This window comes from Anthonomus grandis, chromosome 13 (genome assembly GCF_022605725.1).
Source record: "Anthonomus grandis grandis chromosome 13, icAntGran1.3, whole genome shotgun sequence".
NCBI lineage: Eukaryota > Metazoa > Arthropoda > Insecta > Coleoptera > Curculionidae > Anthonomus > Anthonomus grandis.
Genome location: NC_065558.1, coordinates 9,894,224 through 9,919,605, shown reverse-complemented (window position 1 = coordinate 9,919,605; position 25,382 = coordinate 9,894,224). Strand labels below are relative to the sequence as shown.

General features: G+C 31.8%; 2 protein-coding genes across 7 annotated transcripts in view; one reads left to right on the top strand and one right to left on the bottom strand.

The window, feature by feature from the left end:
* Positions 1-1,340: 1,340 nt before the first annotated feature.
* LOC126743812 (uncharacterized) lies at positions 1,341-12,764 on the bottom strand. Of its 5 annotated transcripts, none has more exons than XM_050451039.1 (10): positions 12,641-12,764; positions 5,926-6,100; positions 5,747-5,873; positions 5,323-5,466; positions 5,016-5,269; positions 4,772-4,919; positions 4,525-4,716; positions 3,930-4,475; positions 3,680-3,871; positions 1,341-1,754 (listed from the first exon to the last, which is right to left on the bottom strand). In XM_050451039.1, exons 2-10 carry the CDS (start codon positions 6,094-6,096, stop codon positions 1,585-1,587), a joined length of 1,944 nt encoding a protein of 647 aa, XP_050306996.1. In that variant the 5' UTR covers positions 6,097-6,100; positions 12,641-12,764; the 3' UTR covers positions 1,341-1,584. The 5 variants fall into 5 exon arrangements, with proteins under 5 accessions (XP_050306996.1, XP_050306994.1, XP_050306995.1 ...); XM_050451037.1 differs by lacking the exon at positions 12,641-12,764 and adding an exon at positions 12,445-12,629; XM_050451038.1 differs by lacking the exon at positions 12,641-12,764 and adding an exon at positions 10,165-10,295.
* Positions 9,948-25,382, top strand: part of LOC126743810 (anoctamin-10) — a 32,025-nt gene continuing 16,590 nt past the window's right edge. The window contains exons 1-4 of one of the 2 annotated variants that reach the window (XM_050451035.1): positions 9,948-9,966; positions 16,934-17,269; positions 19,875-20,112; positions 20,236-20,391. In XM_050451035.1, the coding sequence (XP_050306992.1) occupies positions 17,051-17,269; positions 19,875-20,112; positions 20,236-20,391 (613 nt within the window). In that variant the 5' untranslated portion in view covers positions 9,948-9,966; positions 16,934-17,050. Of the gene's footprint in view, positions 9,967-15,720; positions 15,888-16,933; positions 17,270-19,874; positions 20,113-20,235; positions 20,392-25,382 lie in introns of those variants that run through there. The other variant, XM_050451034.1, reaches the window with a different exon arrangement.

Sequence of the window (25,382 nt, the reverse complement as noted above, 5' to 3'; positions counted from 1 at the left end):
GATGAAATACCTCTAAACTTGCCTTGAAGCGTTTTCCACCTTAATAGTATGATTTTTGTCATAATTATAAAAAAGATACTAAAACCTAAATTTTGGACTAATAAATCAAAAGCATCAACATGGCTTCATGTTCAAGATAAATGTTGTGCATCATATAAGTTCTTCATCGAATACATCAGCCATGGTATTTTTAAAACAATTATAACCAAAGAAGATCCCTTTTCGTTATTTTCCTCGAAATTTAAAATTGAAATTTCTAAAAAAATCCATTTCCTCTTTAATCCATCTAAAATGTATCAAATCACATCGCTCGCTTTAAAATGAGGGACATTTTAATAACATGGGTATTATATAAGTGCGACGCATTCCCGGAATGTTCAATTTAATTTTATTGTTCTTGAAAGCAGCTTCCGGATTTTCTTATTAGGTTTATATATTTTCGGGGAACGACTGGACTTTTCGGATTCCTTTTCGCTTTAACCGTATTGGGGTAAAATGAGGAGTGACGATCTACAGCCAGTAGTGCTTATATTTTTATTATCAGACATTGGGAGGATTGTTAGATTGAGGTCAAATCTTATTTATATACAGGGTGTGTCTTTGTTAAACCGATTTCTGTTATGCAAGAAGAAAACATACGTTTTCTTACCCAACATGCACTTTAAAACAGTATATCCATAGCAGATAGATTCCTATTTTATTACAAGTTCTTAAATAAATAATGGAAAAAAGTGAATATTTGCATGGTGAGTTTGAAGTGACCAACGAATAACCTTAAAAATTAACCTCAAGGTCAGTGCATTTGATGTCACAGTTAATGTCAACCGTTCCTACATAGGTATCTTCAAGAATCAAAAACATATTTTTTTTGAACGTACAATTTTTCGAATTCACCATCAAAAATTGAGGTCAAAGTTGACAAAGTAGCGTTTTTACTGTTCATTGAGATGTGAATTACTAAAACACTTGATATCACAAAAGTAGTCAACTGATTTATTACACACGTACACACCAGACATTAACCTACACTGTATGTATTTTCTGCTGTTTATTTCCATTTAAAAATCGCCCCAATATTCATACTTTACAAGTCTTCTAGGGGCGAGGTTATGTGTATATTGAATAGACCATTGTTCCGGAATATTTGCTACCTTTTTACTCGTGTGGAGAGATGTCGCCAGGTATTCGCACCTGTTATGATCGTTACAGAACATCTTTATTAGAAGTTTTACTTTGAAGTCTGTACAGGGTTTTTCAGAAGTAAGATGCTGATATTTAAGGGTGTGAATCCTTGTTTTTAATAATAAAAGTTTTAAGGATTAACATCTGAATTTTACCAATAAAACAATAAAAATTTATATTTATTTATCTTCTTAAAAATTAAGTTTGTATTCACAATATATCGCATACTCAAAGGTAGTATAGTATAAAAAAAATTATATTCCAAATATGATCATGCAACCGAAACCTCTAATGCCATCTAGTAAAACTACTCCCTAATAAGCTAATCCCAATATTGACCTGAGTTAAATAACACAATAATTTGCATTAAATATAAATGCTTATAAATTAAAATTAATGAGGTTACTTTGGTGTTTTAAAAGAATTTGTTGGTTTCTTATCTACTTCCTGATGCTTTTTCTTTTTGCTGGAAAATATGTCTTGAGAGATCCACGCTACGGCAGTTATGTAAGTACAAATGTTAAGTAGATGAAGGGTTATTACGTAGTTATCCACAGCGTCTCGTATCCAACCTGGAAAATTGATTATCAATATAGAAATATAAAAGATATATTTGAATAAATAAATCGATTAGTGGTCAGCTTTTTTGGATCACTTCTTAATCATAAAAATCATATTTTAGTTTTTGACTATAAAATATAGTGATTAATAATAATTATAGTGATGAATAATTGGTACTTAAAATTTTAAGACGTTCTTATTTATTCAAAAGATGACACTAAAGTATTGAATGAATAAATTTGGTAAAATAATAAAAATTTTCGATTCACGGAAAAACATCATTTTTCCATGAATTAATGCGTTAAACTCATGCCTCAAATTCACAATTTTCTACATTATTTTGTTATTTAGTAATTAAATTTTAAAAATAATTAAAATGAGTTTTTTTCATCTACTAAATTTTTATAAAATCCTACCAATTTATAAAAAGGCATAATTATGACTGATCATATTTAATTATCCTTTTAAAGTCATAACGTTTAATTAGCATATTTACCACTCTATAATTAGAATATTTAATCTACATATTTCATAATATTTGACAGGCTTGGATCATAACTTACTTGAGTTATCATATCATAAGGATATTCCAAAGATATTTAGATATTAGATATTATTATCCCAGGAATATTTTTTTACATATACATATATGAATGCTATTTTTTTTTCTTTTAGAGTATATTCTATGTATATACCATTTATATATCTATCTAATCTTGCTCGAACAAGTTCTCAAATTTCAAACACTATGTATTTAAAAAAAGTAATGGTCCTAGAATATACATATACATATGATATTACATAGGCATCATGGTACATTCGTGTCATATTCTGTGACACATTCTATATATTACATCTAATAAAATATTGGTATCATATTGAATGGAATTCCCCTTAACTTTCCCGAACTCTGCAATGACTTTAGGTTGATTAGTCTAATGAGGAACGCTAAAGAACCTTCCTCTTTCTTAATTCTGGCTCAGAAACGCATGGGTCAGCAAAAGAGCCTATACATATGTTTTGTTGACTTCGAAGAAGCATTCGACAAAGTTCCACATACAGGCCTCCTAAGCTCGCTTGTCAACTTGGGAATCGATGAAAGGGACATCCATTTAATTAGGAGTCTTTATTGGCATCAAATATGCCAAAATAAGAATAAATAATATTACATCTGCGGAAATAAAGATTTGTAAAGGAGTGCCACCAGAGAATATTTCAGATGGACTCAGAGTAAATATGGAAACCGTCAACTGCATAAGATATGCTGATGATATGGTACGAATGACCAACACAGAATAGGCTTTAGATTATTATTGATAGAGTTTAAAGAGCATACTATGGAAATGCAACTATGGAATGAAGATCAACATTATGAAAACAAAGACAATAGTAATTAATGTTTGAACTCTGGTGCTACAAAAAATAAATGCTGAGGATTCCTTGGACGGAGAAAATTACGAACAATGAAGTACTTCAGAGAATAGGTGGTGTAGCCAAAGCCTCGACATATCATAAAAGTAAGGAAAACAGCATATTTAGACTACCTACCCAGGCATGAAAAGCACATGAGTTACTCTAACTAATAATTGAGGGAAAGTTGGAAGAAAAAAAGGGTTTGGCAAAAAAGCGACTGTCCTGGATGCGAAACATCAGAAGCTGGACTGGCCTGTACTTCGAGCAAGTTCTTAGAACAGCACAAGATAGACACGCATTTGCCAATGCCAACCTTCATTTAAGACCGCACGGAAATTTCAGTTAGAAACCATCAGCCATAAACCCAAGAAAAATCTAAGAAAAATACTCATTAAGTACTAGCAAAACCTTTTTTATTAGCAAAGTTATTTTTACCATCATTAAAAGGTGGCAACTAAATAAGTTAATATGAAAAATATGATTCCTTATACTACTACCAAAATTCAATATTTCTTTCACTTACCAATAACTGGTCCAAGAGCAACAAACAGTAGTCCACTGGTGGCCAATTGTAAACCAGATGCTGCTGGCAATCTTTCCAAAGGCACATAAGATGGAATAACGAGTGCTATGAAAATCGTTCTTAAACCTTTTCCTGTTCCTATTAGAACTGCCACAATTAATCCCCAAATATATGTCTGAGTATGAACCAAAACTTGAAAAAACCATTAAGTGAGCTACGTATAATTGACATTAATAAAGCATTTACTTACTTACTCTACCTAATGCCATGGCCAAGACACCTATTAAGAAAAACGTTTTGTTTTCCCATCCAATCTTATCAGCGATGAAGGGTGTAAAGAATCTAGAAATAATATCCGCAACGCCAAGGAGTGACATGAAAGTTGCTGTCTGGAATTGTTCAAATTTAAATTCTTGCAGCACCATTGGAGTTAATATGGAGAAGTTCAGTTCTGCAAAGTTAGCTATCGTTATCCCCAACATAAGGTTGACGTATGTGGTATCTTTAAACAACTCGAAATCGAAAAATATTAAGATTTTCTTCCATATGCTTAATGCTTCATCTTTTTTGTCTTCTACAATCTCTTTACTAGTTTCGTAGTTTTCTTGCTGCTGCTTTTTCTCTTCGTATTGATGGTTTAAGAGTTCAACCGCCTCTTGAAGAATTTTGTTCTCTTTAAGAAGCTGGTTATGGTCTTCTGAGCTTTGATCAGGCTCTATCTCCTCAGTGATGGTTGGCTTATTAATTTGGGAATGTTTTCTTTTGACTTGGGCTTGAGAGTTTGAGCGATCACGACCTAAGGATAAAATATTAAAACTGACTCAGTTTATTGGATGTTTTATTACCAAATTCTGGTAGATTGGTAATTGATGGTTTAGCAGATATCGGTTTTGATCCAGGTTTAGAGCCTACTGAGTCTAACCGTTTATAGCTCTTGCTGGAGGCCAGTGACTGTCTGGATCCCATATTTGATCTTGAATACCATCCATCGTTCGATTTAAGCATCATGGGTGTACCAGGATCCATGATTTCATAACCTTAGAAAAAAAATGAAAAATTGATATTTTTTTTAGCTAGTGGTATTTATGTTACCTGTATGCACAGGGTCGTCTTCATTGTGCAGGTACTGACTAGAGAAAAAGCTTAAATTTTTCCTGATTTTTGTCCATTCGTTTTTGGCCTTCGTTTGAACTTCTGATTGGGCGTTTTCAATTAGAGCAGCAGATTCTGGATCTGATTCCTAAAATGTAGAAAAAATATTTGCAACTCTTTTAATTCATTATGAATTTCAAGGCTTATTTAATAGTATGGGAGTCTTAACGATTTAAAAACATACCTTAAACTTCGTGTGCCACTCAACAGGTTGAAGTAGCAAAGAGCAAACAAAAGCGTGAAGGGCGAATCCAGAGAATATAAGTAGGGTCCCCTCTATCCCGTAAAGAGAGTTCAGGACCACAATAATATACGGCCAAACAATGGGCCCCAGGGCAGTTGTGGTCCACGAGAATCCCGTGGCAATTCGTCTTTTTTCTTTGAAATACGTGTTTAGGGCCAGGGCGTTTGACGATTGTGTTATACCGATACCAGAGCCTGTAATTATTGCGAGAATTATTGCCTGAAAGGGGTAAAACTAAATTATTTACCGTAACATGCCGAGTAAAGGATCATATAGCCCCAAAAGCTATCACAGAAACGGCATAAAAATAATGAGGTGGCCACCAGAAGTGATCCGAACATTGCTACTTTTCGGTAGCTGAATTTTTTAAATAACGGACCGTTTATCAATCCTGAAATAAAAGATTGTAAAGTATTTTAAGGGTACTTTCTCCTCAAAACTCTCCAAAGGATATATCTTAAATTAAAAAATATATTTTCATAAAAAATGCATCAAAGAATAATTCTACTACGGTCCAGCGCTGCGCACGTATTAACCATGACTTCCTTTGCGCACGCAATAAAGCGGCTGACGTGTTTGAGACTATGATGCGACAGGACCGTACGTAGAAAAATCTTTGTTATTTTGAGTTTTATGTAACAGTTATTTCTTTAAAAATGTCACTTACCTACCCATGCCAGCATTAAAGGCTGAATTCATATTTATCACCGAAGTCGTCTGTGCCGATGAGATCCCTAACTCTTTAAATCTTTGCCTAAATACTAAACCAAATTGTTGGAACATTGGAAACGTACTTAACTAAAATAGTATTTAAATTAAATTTTAATTATTCTTGCGGAGATAAACCTACATTACTAAATCCGCATGCGAAGACAATCAGCCAACCCCAACCTCCATCTGGCGGGGCGAAATCGGGATCTCCCACTTGTAAACGTCTTTTGCGTGGCTTATGTTCTGATATGACAACCTTCGGTTTATCGTTTTTTATTTCGTTTTCTGTGTGCTCTTTTGGGGTATCCATTTTTCTATAAGTCATATAAAAAAAATTAAATTATTGTATTGTATTTATATGTCTTAAATATTTTATGTTTAACATTTTTTCTTCATTATATATATCTTATTATACATTTCTGAAACAGTGACATTTTTTTTAAATTTATTTTTGAGTAAAATCATCTTTAGAAGCCAAAGAAAAAAAACAGCAGAGAGATGCGCATATAGAAATACTGCAAGCCAGACACAACAGCTTTAACCTACATAGAAAAATAAACGAGGTATCTGGAACATTTAAAAAATGCCTAGTTATGCAGATCATAAACACAAATGGATCTGGAAAATAAGTGAAAATCATACCTAGAAAAGCTTTTTGAAAATCAAAGACCGGAGATCACGTACTTATACTATCGGAAGAGGCTGCAGGCCCACCCCTACTAATCCACGAGGTAGAAATAGCAATAAAACCAATGAAAAACAAAAAGCAGTAGGACCAAACAACATAGAGGCTAAATATCTGAAGCTATTGGATAATGAAGGAATAGCCTGGATTACCGACATCTTCAACAGAATCTATAACTCTGGAAATATCCCCGAAAAATGTCTACAATCAGAATATATAGCGTTGCCCAAAAAACCTGAAGCAAAGAAGTGCGATGAATATTGGAGTATCAGTCTGGTAATCCAGGGATGCAGAGACGTCAATTGTGATGTTGAATCGATTATGAAAAAAATTTGATCGCGTTCAACCTCATAAGAGGCCGCCTTGAATTGTAAGGATATCTGACTAATTTCAAATCTTTACTGGAACCAAACAGCATGCTTAGGACTTGATAACCATGGAACGGAACAGGTAAAAATACAACGTGTATTCAGACAGGGATAAGTCCTTTTGCGTTTGATATTCAACTTATATTCCGAAAAAAAATTCAACGAAGTCGTTAACGGAGTAGAAGAGGGTATCGTTTTGAACGAAGTCATACTGAGTGAATAATATTTGATACGCTCACGATACCATGGTGACAGCAGATAGCTTGGAAGCACTGCGAAGACAAAGGACCATATTGCGCAATACAGTCAACAATATGGTATTATTAACGTAAAAAAACAATAATCTAAAGGGAACTACACAAAGTCTCGGTCTCAAAAGTATTTATTAATTCTAACAGTAGGTTACACGTGCTTCGCTAATATTAAGAGCATCATCAGACCTAAAAATTAAAAACAAGTAAAAAAACGAAAAAAATTATCATCGGCAAAAGAGATTACCTATAATCCGACCGAACTTAAATTGAACGTGTTTAATAATGTTACTACCCTGGAATCATCATAAATGAACAATGTGATATTACACAAGAAATAAAATGTCGTATAGGAAAAGCAAGGACAGCATGTTGCAAAATGAGTGCCATCTTTAAAAGTCAGAAGGAAAAACTCATAGAGTTTTTATCTTTTCCCGAAGATGACATTGTTAGCAAAACACGTGTTGAAAATAAAATAAATAGTTTTAGTTAGTGGTAAAATTGTTTTGTGATTTGAGTTTTAAACCAAAGGTTCCAACCATACAACTATGTTTAATGCTATTTTATTTATCATGTTTGCCACTATTTCTCCTTTTTGATTCATGATTCAATTAAATTTACTGTTTTTATATACTTATTTTATTTCTATCGAGCAGTGATGCCAATTAAATAAAATATTATTTTAATTTGTAAATTTACACTAAATATTATTGAAAGATTTAATATTTTGTAAATAAATATATACATTTTATATAAATAATATTTCTGGAATATTAAAAGTAAATATTCCGAAAAATATTACATTAAATTTATAATTTATTACATTAAAACTAGCTGTTATTTTTGTATACTCTAGAAAAATAATAAAAATTTTTACTTTTTACATATTTTTTTAGTATTTTGAGTGTCCCAAATTAGGGACTGACCAATGGAACCTCAAAAATCGTAAAAGATACATGGTCGATTAAATTAAGCAAAAATTGCGTTAACTTAATATGTTCAAAAATTCCGAAGATATTTGAAATAAGCCGATAAACGACGTTCCCTTTTTCTCTTCTGAAAATCATCCACGATTTACTGATCCTTGATCCGCTGCCGGAGTTGCTTTTTAACGTTTGCAGACATACACACCCTCCAAGAACCTGAATATTACATCTTGAGATGTACTTTTAGATGACTAGAAATCCGTATTTATTAGGTGATTAAAAAATAGATCATCTTTTTGATCTTTTTTAGTACATAAGATTTGAATTACAATCTGCGAACACAACTGAAAAACGACGTGAAGTCTCTAATAAAGAGGCACTAGGACGCAAGCTGGAAAACCGTCCAACAGAGGCTTAAGTGCTCATAAAGTCAGTTACAGATGCTATCAGAGATACATTCGAGAAATCATTTTCCCTAAGCAAATTATGTCAGGCATATATAGAACACCTCTTGGTGGAACCAAGAACTGAGTGAGCTTAGGCGATCCCACGAAAATATTTTCCGAATACAGATTAAGGAAGAGCGGGGCTAATACAATACATCCTCGTTGTACTTCTTTTCTTATAGCAATCTACACCGACATGTTGTTCTCTACCCTTACTTGAGAAATCTGATGCCAGTAGAGTTCAATCATTACAATTCGTAAATCACGTTCGTCGACGCATGTTGGTCTGAGTATTTCTGCTAATTTTTGATGTTTCACGCAATCCAAGACTTTGCGGTAATCTATAAAGCAGGCGTATATTTCTTCGTTCACGTCGTTGTTCTCTGCGTTTTCTACGATAATTTTGTTTAACTCTCTGTATCTGAATACTGTATCTGAATCTTCCATCATTCTTAAAATCTCTTCAAGTGCAGTTTTCATCACTATCTATTTCTCCTCAATCTGCGGCATTCTTTCTTCGAGACTTTGCGCGGCTGTTGCCTTGACATCAACGATATTTTTAGTTTTTTTAAGTCCTCTTTGATGGTTTAGGACGTTAACATTGAAGTTGAATCGACCATGAAAATAAGGATAGCCTCTTTTAAACAGGTAAGACCAAACCAAACCATTTCAAGAACTCACAGGTAGACATGACAGCAGACATGAAGAGGTGTGATCCGAACCTGAAGACCTATGATTCGTTTTTACTGAAACACTCAATAGAATCTACAGGATGGAAAATAATTGACTGGGTAAAACCCCGTCCAATAAAAACTCAGCAGCATTATAAAAATTCGAAATCAAATCATCAGGCCTCAAGCTTAACTAACTAAATTTTTTTTCTCATATTTAGCGGCATATTTTACAATAATATATTTATATCATTGACCCCAAAAACCGCAAATTTAAATAAATTGTTTAGTGATTGACAAAAGTGATAATTATAATTCTTAATGTGGTCTTCATAACTTTGAACTATCAGAAACGTGCTTGGAAAATTTAATTTTTTTATGTTTACCTTTTGCTTAACAGTTTTCAAATTTTTAAATTTCGATAATTTTTAATATATTATATAATGGTTTTTACTATATTTAATAATAAAAACTAAATAGTAATTTACCTATTGTAAATAATTAATAATATTTAAATTATGTGTTAATTATAACATTTAATTACAATTCTGAATGCGGTCCTGTTAATTTCACAATTTCTCTCTCGTTATCTACCGAAAAATATAACATGGTAAAATCAGCTGGTTACGCTTGTCAGGTAATAGCAGATGCGCCGTCGACCCTTATAACATTTACAATAATAAGTTTATAACAAATTCAAATAAAATTTAAACTAATGAAAAGTTAATTATCTTACCGAGACATTGTTGGATAATATATATATGTGTCTGTAAGCTATCAATAACCTTACTTTACTAAATTGAAAACCACACTGTGATGACCTCAAAAAACATGTGAGTAATGGACTTCTCGTAAATATGGTCCTTCGAATAAAATACACAGAATAGGACTAGCAGATTTTATTTACAAAAAAAATATTTATTGGTGTTTATCAGTAACTAGTGATAATACTTTAATGTTTATAAATATTCGCTTGTGTCTAGACATGTGCATATTTAATAGAATATTTTAAAACTTGTATCATTTCTTACCCTAAACGTTATCTAAACACATAATATGCTGATGTATGTGGTAAAACTCAAATTGTACTAACTAAAAACTAATAAAATCCAAAGCAAAATCATCAGATCTAATTAATGGTTACCATAAAATCATTCTGATGTGATAATGATTACATTTTGCGTGATATGAAGTAATAATTAAGATGTCACATATTAGATTTCAGTCAACATGCAAATAAGTGCCTTTCAGAATGTCACATAGCACAAGGTTAAACTAAAAAATCTATGTATAACTTTTGTTAACATGTTTATTAAAATGTAAATAAATGTTATTATCGGTGTATACAGTTTTGACTATTCTAGGAGATTATTCGTCGAATTAACTAGGGTTTGGATAATATTTTGCCAGCTGGTAATAGAGATAAATCAACTTGTGTTAGATTGCGTAATTATAGCAAGGCCTCTGATACCATAGACCACTCCATGGCATCAAAGGCCTTTCTTTTTTTTAATAGATTGGGAACATAATAATATTGTCGAAGGCTTTACACAAATCTAAATATTTTGAAAACTAATGCAACGATTTTATTGATTTTAGTTTCATATAAAAGCTGATGAGTATCTTTAGCAACAAGGTCACTACAAGTTGTATATAAATATAAATATGACAGTTTTCGAGTTATTGAGCAGTCTTTCGAAGGATTAATAAAATGTTGACATTGCTTTACAAAAATCTAGTCATTCAAATAATTTCTGTATTATTTGGAAAGTTCAAAATGTATTTTTAACTGTCTGGACGTAATTCGTTATTTTTTCCAGGCATAATTCAAGTCATGCCCAATTTTTCCAGAAAGTTCACAGTTCACTTTTCAACTGCCTGGACTTAATTCCTTATTTCTTTCAGGAAATTGATGTCATTCCTAGTTTTCCGGGACGTTCAAAGTTCACGTTTCATCTATACCTGGGCGTTATAAACGAATCTTGAATTCTTCGGTCTGGGTTAATCAGCGTTGAAAATTAGTTACAAATATAGGCGTTGTCAATAATCCGTCAATATTGGCTTAATCAGCGTTCCAAATAATTTTATAATCTGTCTATAAAACGAATTTAGAGCTTGAGATAATGCCGATGCTTTTTAAGGTGCATGGTCTTGCTATGATTGGGACTAAAACCATGCTGATGATTTAAACGAGCTTGGATAAATAAATATGTCGCTGATAACTGATCGGAAGCTACTTTTACACATATTTTTAGTAGACTTCGTCAAAACAAATCCGATCATATGACTTGGAAGTAAAAAAATATAAAAATACCATTAATAACACAACTGACTGAAGATGTTGCTCGCCAGCGCCGTGAGGGCACGCCACTAGCGAGGCTTCAGTACCATTAATTAGAAACATTTTTTATTTTAAACATTTACAACATTAATTAGAAAATATAAATTTTTAATTTAATAACATTTTTTGAATTTTCCTTTTTGAGACGTCGGCGAAAAAATTAAAAAAAAATATTTCTTTTATTAAATTTAAAAAATTGTAAAATTTTTCCTTTTAGCAGAAGTTATACACAAATTTTTGACACATATTTTGTATTAGATGAAAGCTGCTAGACGTAGTTTTACAATGGTTACTTTACATACATTTTACAAAGAGCAATTTAGATCCAGAAATAAAATTAATATTTACTTCTCAAATGGTTACTATCAAGTTTATTTTAAATTTTGCACTAAAAAGCATTTATATAACTGTTTTACAGGTATAGCTAAAATAGACTCGGTATTGGCCACTTTCATTGAAATAATTATTTTTTTTTAATTGTCCATGCATTCCTATAAAACAATTCTATTTTTTATTTCATTTCATAATAATCCAAACTCCAAGTGAGATAAATCAGCTTTACGAACTGTTTTTTTTTTCAATTTATCTTTATAGAGGTTTTTACAATTTCATTTAATTAATATAAAGCATTCAATACCATAATTTTCAAGAAAAATATGAATGATTATTCTTTAAATCGAGTTTAATTTTATTAGATTTTAAAGTATTTGTTAGTAACCTTTGTCGCAAATTTCAATAAAAGTAAAATATAAAATACTTTTCTTTACAATATCGTGTATTGAACCTTGATCAATCAAGTTCATATGTGTCACCAAGTGTTTTAATACTTTCACAATTTATTGATAATAAACTTTATCAAGTCATTACGACTTATATGCGTGCTAAAAACATTTAATTTTACTGATGCTAAAATAAAAACAATTAATTGCTAAATTTAGAGAAGTTTTATATTAAATTAAATCTCTCTTACCTTTTATATGTTGTCTATATACAGTGGATTAAATGTTACACTTCATAACCTATACTCTAAAACTATAAAAATACACGCTACTACTAAATGGATTTCGAATACCTCAGGTCCTAAAAATATACGCATTTATCCAATAAAGCTTTTACCGAAGTCAGACGGAAAATGATAGGTTATCTGTTAAAAATCACATACATACCAAGCAGAATATGAGCTCATAAAGCAAATCGTAACAATTTATTACAACCTGATAGCAGCACTGATAGGAGTACACTTAAGTGTCGTATGTGTAAAAAATTACCGAATATTACTTATTTCAGTCATTTTTTACGATCAAAATCTCATGTAACATTTAAAGATAATTTTAAGGGTTGGCCAATGCATTTAATCTAAAATTCGTTTCATTTTATATATATAGAAAAAACCTGAGAGCATCCAGATTGATAAATGTATAATTTTAATGAACATGGAATAAATTAGATAAATTGCTTCATTCAAATGCTTCCAGCCTATTCAATGTCGAGCCATGCAACAGTACTGACCATACGTAATATTTTATGCATCTTATTCTGAGATTAAGATCATAAGTGATCTATGATCATTTGATATCTATGTTTAAAGACCAGCCTTTTAACCTAAAGTCCTCAGATAGTTAAACCTCTTTACTCGTTTTATGTCTTTACTATCGTATGAGCCTTTCGCATTTTGAAACTCATGTGATTTGCAGGTGATTACTATTAACTTGTCTTTTTTATGTTGACGTCAATTCCCATACGTGGACCGTGCATTCCAACTAGGTCCAGGAGACCTTGGGTATTTCATCTGCATACTGTATATTGTTTATCCATGCGCTTGCTTACCTTTACTTTAACTGCAGCTGATTACTTCCAGTACAAGTTTTCTTTCTATACAGCTTACCTTTTTTCTATGTCAAGTCGCTTCAGCATTTGAACGAGTTTATGATGTTGCACTCTTTCAAATGCTATTTCGTAATTTATGAAACATATCGCATCATCTCTTCTCTGATCGTTACAGCTCTGAATCAACACTTGGGTTGCGACTTTTTTACTAGGGCCTTTCTCGTGCCGAGATCTTTTCTAAATCCGAATTGTGAGAATCCAATAGCGCTTTCGCATTTTGGGGAAATTCTGTAGTGAATGATCTTCAGAAACAGTTTCAGAACGTGACTCGTCAAGTTCATTAACTTGTGATTTTCAGATCTTGTTGCATTTTTGTGGTCTAGTAATTTTGAGCACTTCAATTGGTACTAAATCTGGTCCAATGTTGACAAACTTAATATGATATTTAGGTACAGTACAGACCCAATCTTTAACAATTTAATTAGGAACACTTCTTGAACTTATAAGTCAGGATGCCCTTGAATAACTCATAAGATCTTATGAGAACTCCACCGAATCAAAATTTGTGTGATGAACATTTGTGTGAGCAACAAGATTTGTGTAAAGCATATATTTGGAAGTATACCTTGGTGAATGCTGCAAAGATTCTTACCTACCCTTCTGCTTACATAAATTTCATCATCAACCTCAAGGTGTTTCTAAAACATTTTACTAATATAATCTTTCATCACATGCTTTGATGATGAACCTCATTATCTGGTTCATCTATTGTCAATTTGGATTCGAAATGACCATATGAAAATTATGCCCATACTCTTAATCCTATTCATTAGTTTCACTCTCTATCATTCTCCCAATCATTCAATTTCTTTTCTATAATCTAATTTTCGCATGTTAAAATTAAATTGGTTTATACAAATTTGGTTAGAATATGAACATACAAAGCTTATGAGCGCTTATTCCTTACCAACATAAGTCCAAAAACCGTCATGATTAAAAAGAGAAAGAATCCGAGTAATCCGGCAGAAACATTAAGGGCATGACTGATGACAAATTTAAATACGGAAAGGAGAGAACGGATGGCTAAAATCACAACTATTTGGAAGAAATAAGATTCAAATATGAGGATAAATCAGATTTTCACAGTATTTTATAAATACTGTGGCAATATCTAATAGGCATACTTATAGAATTCCGAATATATTATATTTTTATTCTTATTCTGTTACAATAAAATTGTTTATTCCACACTTTAGGATATACTATTCTGAACTGTTAACAGGATTTAATCCTAACAATTTCAAATGCAACCCGAGTAAAATACATATAATTTTAGCATCTCATGTGTCAAATTTATGGCAGCAAGCAAATAACAAAACCTCGCCCTAAATAATTAAACTTTTAAAAAGGTTATAGTGCCATACATATACATGTACTATAACATACCATAAAACAAAAGCGGGCAAGTTTGCCACTTTAACAACAGTTTTATCCAGACTTCAGACAAATAACGGTTTGATGTTGAATCGTTTAACTTCTGGAAAATATAACTTTAGCTTTTAACTGAAAATATGGGTGTGTGCCATATATTCGACCGGATGGAGTGCCTGTTTACTGTCGAAACTACTAAAATGCATGTGTTTGCGGCGTTTACGGCGGGAATAATTTATGGAGATTAAGGGTGGAAACGGGAATGTACTTCTGGATGTGGCAGTTCTGATACAGCCGCGAGCATAAGGAAATAATAAAGAAATTGCATTTTAAGGAAACAATTTGTACTTGTTCAATCGAATTGAATGTATAGAATTAAGACTTAGTCTTATCCTCTTAAATCATTTAATTAAATCATTCATCAAATCATTGGCCACCAAAAAGCGGAAGAACTAATGGATCCAGATTTAACTTATGCCTATACAAACCCTTAATCCGCTACTTTTTATAATACAGTTATCACATAACGCTTATGAATGCAATGAACCAAGAACAAAATATAGTTTAAATGATTCACTATTTCATTCTCTTGCCACACAACTACAAGCAAAATGAGTTTTGAGATTTCTTTTAACCAATACTATTGTCAACATGCATTTTAATGTTAACTAAGAGCTTTCCTTATTTTTTTGTCAAGAAGATAGCTTATTAGTAAATTGCGACCTGTACATGTTATTACAACATTTTGTAGTTAACGCTATCGAATGCTTTTAAGAGGTCAACAAAAATACAAAAAATATTTAACTTATCAACAGAATCTCATGAAAGATATTAAAATAGACTCAAAATTCAACGATTTGCTTAAGTCTGTATTACTTAGACGTGTCAAAAGTTGCCTAACTTAAGTATCTACTGACGCATAAAATCACTTTTCCTGCGAGGAGCAGCTGCTTGCATCAAGGTTATTTTTAAAATTCCCTGCTGATTTGTAGTTACTTAACCTTACTCTATTGTATTCGGTTTTGTTACACAAATGTAAATATTATATTAAAATAAGTTATTTAAAATAGATTATACGTAACAAAGTGTGATATTTTTATTTCCTGGCTGTGCCACATAATTATAGTTGATTATGTTATTTTTTAAACTGAACAGGTAGGGATGTCTTGGTAACTTTTTACTACGTTAATGTTTGCTAACATTTTCCGTTTGTTGATCAGCTTTCATAAGACTTCAGAAAAGGTGCTAAAAATAAATAAAATTTACATTAATATATATAAAATAAATATCGTGTCTATCTTATTGCATTTTACCGGAGAGGTCACTAGAGAGGTGATCAGGTCATAATAGAAGCAAATTAAAAATAGCTGTAATATCAGAAATGATAAAAAAATATTGCAGACGTTTTATGGGTTTATTTACAGAGAAGAAAAATGTTCTAAAATACTTGTGTGTACTATTGTCATTAGTACAATTAAAAAAGTATATATTCGGAATTAATAAATGTGGAATTACATCCAGAACAGGGGCAATTCGTTTAAAAAATATTCGTCTGTTACGATTCACTTTGTGAAGAAACCCTGTATAATTAAAATAAAGAAAATGTAAAGAATTTTTCATAAGTCATCACATAAATTGACAAATCACATCTTCAAGGCATCAAGACTACTCCACGATTCCGGAATGTCGTGGCATAACTATAAAAAAAAAGTTTCTTAATTAAGCTCAGGAAACGATCACATCTGATATATCCGTCCAATCTAAATGTTATCTGTAATCAAATCCAGATGCCTCACAGTCCAGAAAGTTTTTTGGTGCCAGAAGCTCTGTTTCTACTCTTCTTCTACCCTTACTACTTAAAATCATATCCTTTGTGCGGCAATATTTTGTCTTCTTGACATATTGAGGGCGCGAAAGTACTGAGGAGTCCATCTTAAAAGTTATCAACCTGTTTAGTCAAAATTCTATGATAAACAACTGAAACAATTAGATCTTTGCTTAATTTTCTATGCTATTAAGAACAAAATTATTGAATACACTATTTCCGTTGTAATTCTAAAACATTTTTCGAACTTTACTGGCAAATAAAACTGAAAAATTTAAGACCGCCCGCGACGTTGCCTACTAAAAACCCCCTTCATATTTCAATGACCCTTTAATACTTTCACGTGATTTATTTTCCCTTTTTTTCCCATTATCAGGTAACCAGGCCCGAGGAATAAAAGCGCCAGACTGCTTACGATATTTAACAAGGCAAAACAAAACGGGAAAAATCGAGGAAAAGCGCCGGGCGGGAGGACCGAACAAAGGTCGGAAACATGTCGAAAAGACAACAACGGGCGGATATTGGATCCATTTCCGGTTTGGAGGACCAGGAAAAAGAAACTGAGTTACCGGCGACGTATGTCGTTATGAAAGTTATACCCGATATCCACGAAAAGGGGTTGCAATGGCTGGCTGCGAAAATAATCGGAAATAGAGTCGATGGCGGTGGAGAGTTGATTGCTATGCTTCAGCCTAGGACATCGTCGGATGAAGTAAGTATATCGAAATAAAAGCCAGTTTATTAACATTAAAACCAATTTGAATAACATTATATTTTCAGTTGTTTTATCTCTGGCTTATTATCTTTATCTTCAGAAAATTTTAGGATATCGCCAATATTTCATAACAGTCAAGCAATTTAATTATGTCTCCAGACTATTTCGAGAAATTTTCATTATATCTTGGAATTGGGGTCCAAGCTAAGATATCCGTTAATGTAGTTCTTCCAGGCGCCTTGTCAGGCTTATCCTTGGAGTGTTTCCATTGGATACATTTTTGCTTGTAAATGGAATTGTGTATGAAATAAAATATGTTATAAATGGCCACCAAGGCTTTGCTGATATATGTCTACCCTTTTGAACAAATTTTCAATAGCGTTATTGTATACATGTGGCGATATTTCATTGATACAATGTCTAATTTCGGCTTTCAATGCTTCGATAGTTGAAGGCTTATTGGCATAAACCTGTAACTTCAGATAACCCCATAGCCAGAAGTCTGAAGGCATTAAATCGCAAGAGCGTGGAGGCCAATTCTGGTCACAAAATCGGGAAATTACATGCGACTTTAATAATATCAATTTAAACAAAATAACCTTCGATAGTGGACTATCACATAACTCTTTAAAAAAATCACAAATGCCATCATCATTTCATATTAGTACTCCAGGGCCTAATTCAGGAAGCTGTGCTTTATGCACAAAATCCCACCTGCTACACATATATGGCATTTATTGAGAAATCTCCTCAAGAGACTTAACTTTATTAAATAAAATTCTGTTTGTTAGAATTGTCTACAAGCCTCAGCTCACCTCCTTAAATCATGTTTATCTAGCACATAGTGCAAAATATGTAGTTATCCTCATCATACCCTAGGTCGTATCAAAAAAAAATTCAGGTTCTTCAGCCACTTACCGTAACTCCAGTCAAGCCTCTATATTACATTTGGTTCCTCCAACCAATCAAAATGGCTTACAAAATTCTGCCAATTCTAATGCCTTACAAACTCAGTTTTTAGCCTGTTCTATCTGTGAATATTATATAAGAGTTCTCTTATCGTTAATATTCTTGATTGTTCTGGTAACTACAGCCAAGTAAGAATTCTTCTCGAATCTGCCAATATGACTTATTTCATATCGAAATCATGCAAAGCTTGCATAGGGTTAAAAAGGGAGAAGTTTTTAGTACCTATTGAGGGGGTAAATGGAATGATTTCAACAAAAACAAGAGGTCAAACTCATTGTATAGTAAGACCACGTCATTAAGTGAAACTTATATTATTCTTTGAGGCTCATAACGTTAATAAAGTTTCTTCAGATTTAGCCAAGATCCCAGTCAATCCGATTGAGTGGGCACTTGTTGACAATTTTTCATTGGCAGATACAATGTACCGTAAGCCTGTGCTGTTTACCGAAACTATTTTTGGCTGGGTGCTTTAAAATTCATAAAACAACTACAGATTGTGACTTTTCTAAATGTCATCTGTAGAAACCTTCTTTAGAAGTACTCTTTGAGAATTTCTGGGAAGTCGGGCAAGTTCCAACTTTGTTCAACAGAGTTATTATCCTTAGAGGAGAAGAAATCTAGGAAATTTATCAAGCTGCTATTAGAAGAGATACAAACGGTCCCTTTATACTTACTCTACCATTTAGGAATTGAGAACCTGATTTAGGCGAGTCATATTCTCAGGCTCTTCATAGGTTTGTTCTTCTAGAGGGACGCATCTCTAAAGATGAAATAGAAGATCACAGAGCTTCTAGAAGATACTATTTTCGCATCCATGGAATAGTGTTTTTATGTGATCTTAAGAAAATTTATAATCAGATTCTTATTGAACCTCACCAGACATTTTCAAAGAATAATCTGGCGTTTTTTCCCAGAAAAACCAATTCAAGAGTATAGGTTAAACATTGTAACATTCAAAGTTTCACTAAGTCCTTATTTTTGCCTTTGTACCCTTCAGGAGCTAGCTACAGAAAAAGTATACTGGAATAACTTAAACTAAGGCTTCCTCGACAAGAATCATTTTAAGTATTTATATAAATATTTCTATTAAATAAAATACTTTTTGAGAAATCTCTCCCTTTACGAGTGGCTGATTGGCCGAGAAGGTTTTTGATAAATATCTCCGGTTCCATTGATGATATCAAAAAAATTATAGGGAGCAATGTGGTAGACTAGAAGATTTTGTATCAGAACTATCCTATAAATTTTCTGAACATTTAGGAGTCGTCGCTTGAATTGCAAGATAAGTTTTTCCCAAATTTCTCAAATTCCTTGAGCTGTATCAAAAAAATTATTAAACAGTGACATAAACTGGACCTTCCTTGACAGAAATCATTTTAAGTATATTTCTCGTAAATCCAACACTTTTCGAGAAATCTGTGAATTTACAAGTACCTGTTATGGCAAAGACGTTTTATTGGTAATATTTAAAAAAATATATATTTAGCTACTTGGTAGATTGGATCTATTTATAAGAAAGAATATCTCCGCTTTAAATTAATTTTATATTTTTTCCATTGCTCTGATCGTGGTCATATAGACGCAATGGACCTAATGTTTTTCTAAATGTTTTCTGAACTTTAAATATTTTCAGGAATACACATTTCACATATCAGCCACAATAGTGAAACTCCTAGAAGTGGCCGAAGAAATTGAACTGAGCAAACCCGATGCCCGGGGACACCCTCGCGAATTCACCGTGGCAGAACTCGACGAGTTTCCCGCTAATGGAAAAACCATCGACGACCTCTTAACTTTGGCGGATCGGCAGCGAATTGTATTGCACGAGCTGGAAAATATCAGGGCGCTCGATTATGAGAAGTTTATTCCCGGTCAGTATTTCTTTCCGTTTCAGTAATTCGCGTTTTAGTTTTCGAGAGAAAGTTCCATTATGCGACTTTTTGATGCTGAAAGAAACAGTTTTCTTTTGGAGTTTAATTGAAATCCATTTTTAGGTTATCCGTTGATCAAATTGTACGAAGGCCAAGCCATTTTACCTTTAGCGAAGAACAAAGATTTGATTACTAAATTATATCCGGTTCATGATGAGGAGCAATTAAATAAGCTGGCTGGTAGCTGGTATATGCCTAGATTTTTCAGGCAACCTATAGGTAAGATTAAGAATGAATAAAGTCAGCTTCCTATTTTATCATAAAATATGTTATATAAGAAATTAAGTTTCTTCTGTCAGAGTGGTGAAGAATTATAACTATCGAGTTGAGCATTTAAAAATAAAGTTACTAAATTAGCGAAATATTTTAAGAAATTATAAATACGATCAACTTGCCTTTTTATTCTTCTAATTAATAATTTCCCTAATACTAAGAGGTTAATGACTGAATAGCTATAAATAACTTAAATAAAGATGGTAAATTAATCTGTTGAAAAGGTAAAGTATGTATCTCCTAATGCCTGAAGAATTAAAACCTCCCAGTATAACATACCATATCACACCAAATATCTAAGAAATACGAAAAAATATTTCGTATAATCCGACTCAAAAAACCCAAAACAAAAATTAACTTAAATTCCTATTTAAAATTACTTGAAATGCCAGGTATAAAAAGAACATTACTGCTGAATTCTGGAACATAACATATCATAAGAATTATTTTCATCAACATATCATAAGTATTATTTTTTAGGTAAAAATTAGTATATATCGATGTATTTATTCAGATAATAATTTAAAATTTTAGGGTAAGATTTCCTCCGATTAAATTTTTAATTTTACCAATGAATCACTTAAGAAAAATAAATAAAAAAGAATGTAATGCTGATAAGCTTATTCGGGTTTTAGGGTTTTGTTTTAAATTTTATGAGTGTTGGTTTAATCAATATTTTTAATTTACTAATAATTCACTAGAAAAAAGGTTATTGAAAATAGGAACTAAAAATGAGCATAATGTCGATGGGTTAATACATATTTTAAATGAATTTTTTAAATTTTACGGTAAAACTTACTTCTATGAAACTGTCGATTTTACCTTCATATTTATCCCTATAGCCCTTGTATGAAAAATTACTTTAAATACATGGAAAGTATAATAAGTGACTTCACATGCCAGAAATAAAATTACAATATAAAACGAAATTCAGGAACACCTAAGAAAATATTTTACAGACATGAATTCAATTTTACACCAGTTTGCATAACGTAACAGAAAAAAATTACACCGATGTCACTTCTTCTGCTACTGTAACAAAGACACTGGTGTCATTGGGCGTCATTTTTTTTTCTTGTACAAATCACACGGACATAATTTCGTTACACTGGCAGTCCGTTTAATTGGCCAGGCATTAACACGAAACTGAATCGTGTTTCAGCGACACGAAGAATAATTAACACCTTACGTAATAATTTATGTTGTAATTAAAAATTATTTAAATATCTATATAGAAAATTATGAGAAAATAATCTTTGCTTTGCTTTATGACACTTTAAGGTCATCCTCAGTGACTCAGAAGACATTCTGAGTGTCTGCAATAATTATTTTCTTACTCTTCAATTAATTTCTTCCGAGTTAAACCTCTTTGGACTCTCTTTAGTCTTAGATGCTCTAGGCCTAAAAGTGCACCAAACAGTCGTAGCCATTTCAGATCAACTTCAATAACTCCAAAAATTAAATCACTGACATTTTGCCTTAAAATTATAATAATATTAATAAACCGAATAAACTATTAAATATTGAACTCATTTCAATAATAAAGATTTACACTTATTAATAAAGCATTAAGTTCATATTAAAAACAGATTTTTTTAATTGCAAATGAAAATGACGAAATAATAACAAAATATTTAATCACTTAAAAATTTTTAAAGATTTATTAAATTGCCCGAAAATAAGGAAAAAATTGAATAATGAAGCAAATATCTATGTAAATTATCTCAAAAAATAATTTAATAAATTGCAAAACAATGCCCATAATAATACTTGAAAATGCCCCAAAGGGATAATAACATTAAACTTAAAACATTTTCTTTAAAATATCATTCCATTCGAAGGAAAGTACCATGGAGGATGTCCAAAGGACGTTTTAAGGCCCTTTTTAGTTTGTAAAGGCTTTCTGGAACAAAAATCACACCAAGACCAGGAATGGGATCTTTAAAACGAATTACTATATCATTAACCAGATTTTTACTTAACAATCTAATTTCTATACTAGATCCAGAGGTACTTTTATTTATATACTTACTATAGATCTCTATACATGTCCAGCCAAATCATATCTTAGATGCGGAAATTCATATATGCTTACAATAACAAATTATAAGAGTTAATGTCTCTATCTAATCTAATTGAATTTCTTTAAAACAACGAATTTTTAGGCCAAATTTTCTTAAAATAGTTGAGTTTTTCTGATATGTCAAGCAAAACCTTTTTTTGATAATCCTATTTGACGATTGTTATTAGAAACTTATTTTCATTACTTTCCATAGTTTGCAATATCGGTTTAAATATGGCATTTATGTGAGATTAAATCATGGATGGATAAATCCCTTGGATTAATCCCTAAAAACATTCAAAACAAACATGAACAAAGAGTTTAAATCACTCAAAATAGTATCAAAACGCCTTTAAAATTAGGGTATGACCAATATACTATACCCGTGCTTTAAATGGTAAAATGTATACTGATCGCACCTTGTTATAAATAACCCTACGCAAGCAACAGAATCTTCAATGTAAACTTAACCGACTTAACTAAATTTTCTCAGTGATTAAATTTACTAATCGCACATAATTAATGCTACTTTTATTAGCAGACAACATGAAATCATTCTTTTATACTATCATCTCATTTGTTGCCTTGGAAAGATATTAAAACAAGTTATGGTTACTTTATAAAGATCTTGTCGATAGAATTTAAGTCGAGACTCCAATCAACATGATCTGTTGTGTTATCATCATGGCTTCTTGTCAAACAACTGCTAAGTCAAAGTGGCTAGTTGTAGTAAATTATAATTTATGTAAGTCAAAATCTGGTCACTGGTCATCTTCTGAGTCACCAATACGTTCATCAACATGATTTAAAAGTAACATGCTTACATTTTCTTATTCTTCTAGAAATGAACATCTCCACGTCAGCAGGACTCAACTCTTCACAATTTTCATACATTATTCTACATTCGTGAATTTTATTAACCCTTAATAACTTATTTTATACTGTTTAGGTCTCTGTAACTGTTGTCTTACATATCTGATCCTCTATTTATCGTAACACTACTTGCATTTCTACAGATTAGTCTTGAGCACTGATCATTTGATTTCCTTCTGATGAAGTAGATATACTGACATACATATATACTGACAATTCATCAATTATTTCCCGAGTGTATATCAAATGTCTTAGATGGGATCCATGCCGGGACCCGCTATTAAGAACATCAGTTATTGATTCCTTGTATCATTAGGCCTCTTATCAAAGAACTGAAGTCAGAGTGGCTCTAGTTGCACCAAATCATAATTGATGTAAGTTAAAAAGCATTTCAATAATCATCTTTAGCTCTTGTTTTACTACTTTAAATTCTCTGTCACCATTACTTTGATAAACATGAGTCTAAACAAACGTGGAAACATTTCCTGATTCATCTACAAATAAGCATCTAGTTCTACGTCTGCAGGGCTCAACTCCAGCTATTTTCATGCATTAAACTACATTCGTGACTGATTTTGTACTGTTTAGTAAATCCATGAATTACATATCTGATTCAGACTCTATTTATCGTAATAGATACTACTAGAGATCGTTGTCTTCAGCCCTAATAATTAGGCTTTCTTCTGGTGAAATAGATTTGACTTAATGTAATAAAGGAATTATGTGCGTGGCTAATCATATTTGCTTACTATGTTCCTACATTAAAATTTCCATCAAATTTCAACAAAGGACAATCTGCTCGGCTGTCCAAATCGTGTCGTGTTCCAACCGGAAAATATGTATTTTTCGAATAGAGTTGATAAGAGGAGCATTGTTTTAAGGACAATAGGATGTAGTTAACAACACAATAACCCCTTTTTGGACCGCTTTATGCCATTTTTGGTCATTGTAATCCAGGTTTTTTTTTGTTTGTACGCGGTTTATTTAAATGAACTTTTTGAATTTATTCTAAAGCAAAAAAGTGGGAACATTTTTCGACTATAGCTCTCTTTTTTTTTGTCGGGTAACTGATGTGTGCCATGCGAAGGCCGACGTTTATTAGAATTTCTCTCCGCAGCATAGAAAATGCAATTATTTCGGAATTTTAAATGGCTTATCGGGTTATTAACGCCATCACGGTTGATGGATCTATGTTGTAACACGATTACCGCCCCGTATGAGCGAAAAATGCTAATCGTGTGTACAAAATCTATAAAACGGATTTTACGAGGGTTTAAATGGAGAGATATTAGTTGAGAAACCTATGATGCTGTAAATGTATGCGCAGCTTTTTTCTTTTAATTACTTCTTGGTTTGAAGACTTCATTTTTCTAATTCCTGTAGGGTAATGTGTACATTTAAAGAACACAGAGACTTTTCCTAGCCGTAGCTTGAAAGCCGTAGATTGAAAGGAAAGAAGCAGGAGGAAAAAAATAAAAAATACGAAGTGGAGGAATAAATCTGGTTTCCATTTAACATAACCCTTTCTTCATACAGTAGGTACTTAAATATTCACTACCTTTATTACTGCTGCTTAGTTCTTACATTACTTAAAACTTAAAAACTTAAAACAAAGATTTTTTGATTTAACTAAGTGTTGTCTTAAATGCTTTAAAAATTATTTACCGCCATTTATCCGAGTTTCTTTCGAATCTCTATGAAATGTTTAATATTATAGCTTAATTACTTCTACTCCAATAAAATCAATATACAATATTAAATAACAGAAAAAAAAAATCTAGTATCTAGTAAATAAAAAATAAAGTCTTTATAGCATTCACGAGGTGTAAACTAGATTATTTTTTGATAGATTATACAATGGGTATCAATTTGGATACTTTCAACGCAAATATCTCTAAAACTAAAAAAGTTAAGTTACCTTGATGTTAACAAAAATAATTTTTTAAAATAAGAAAACAAACATTTTAAATACGTGCCTAAATATTTAAGTATTTTAACGAGT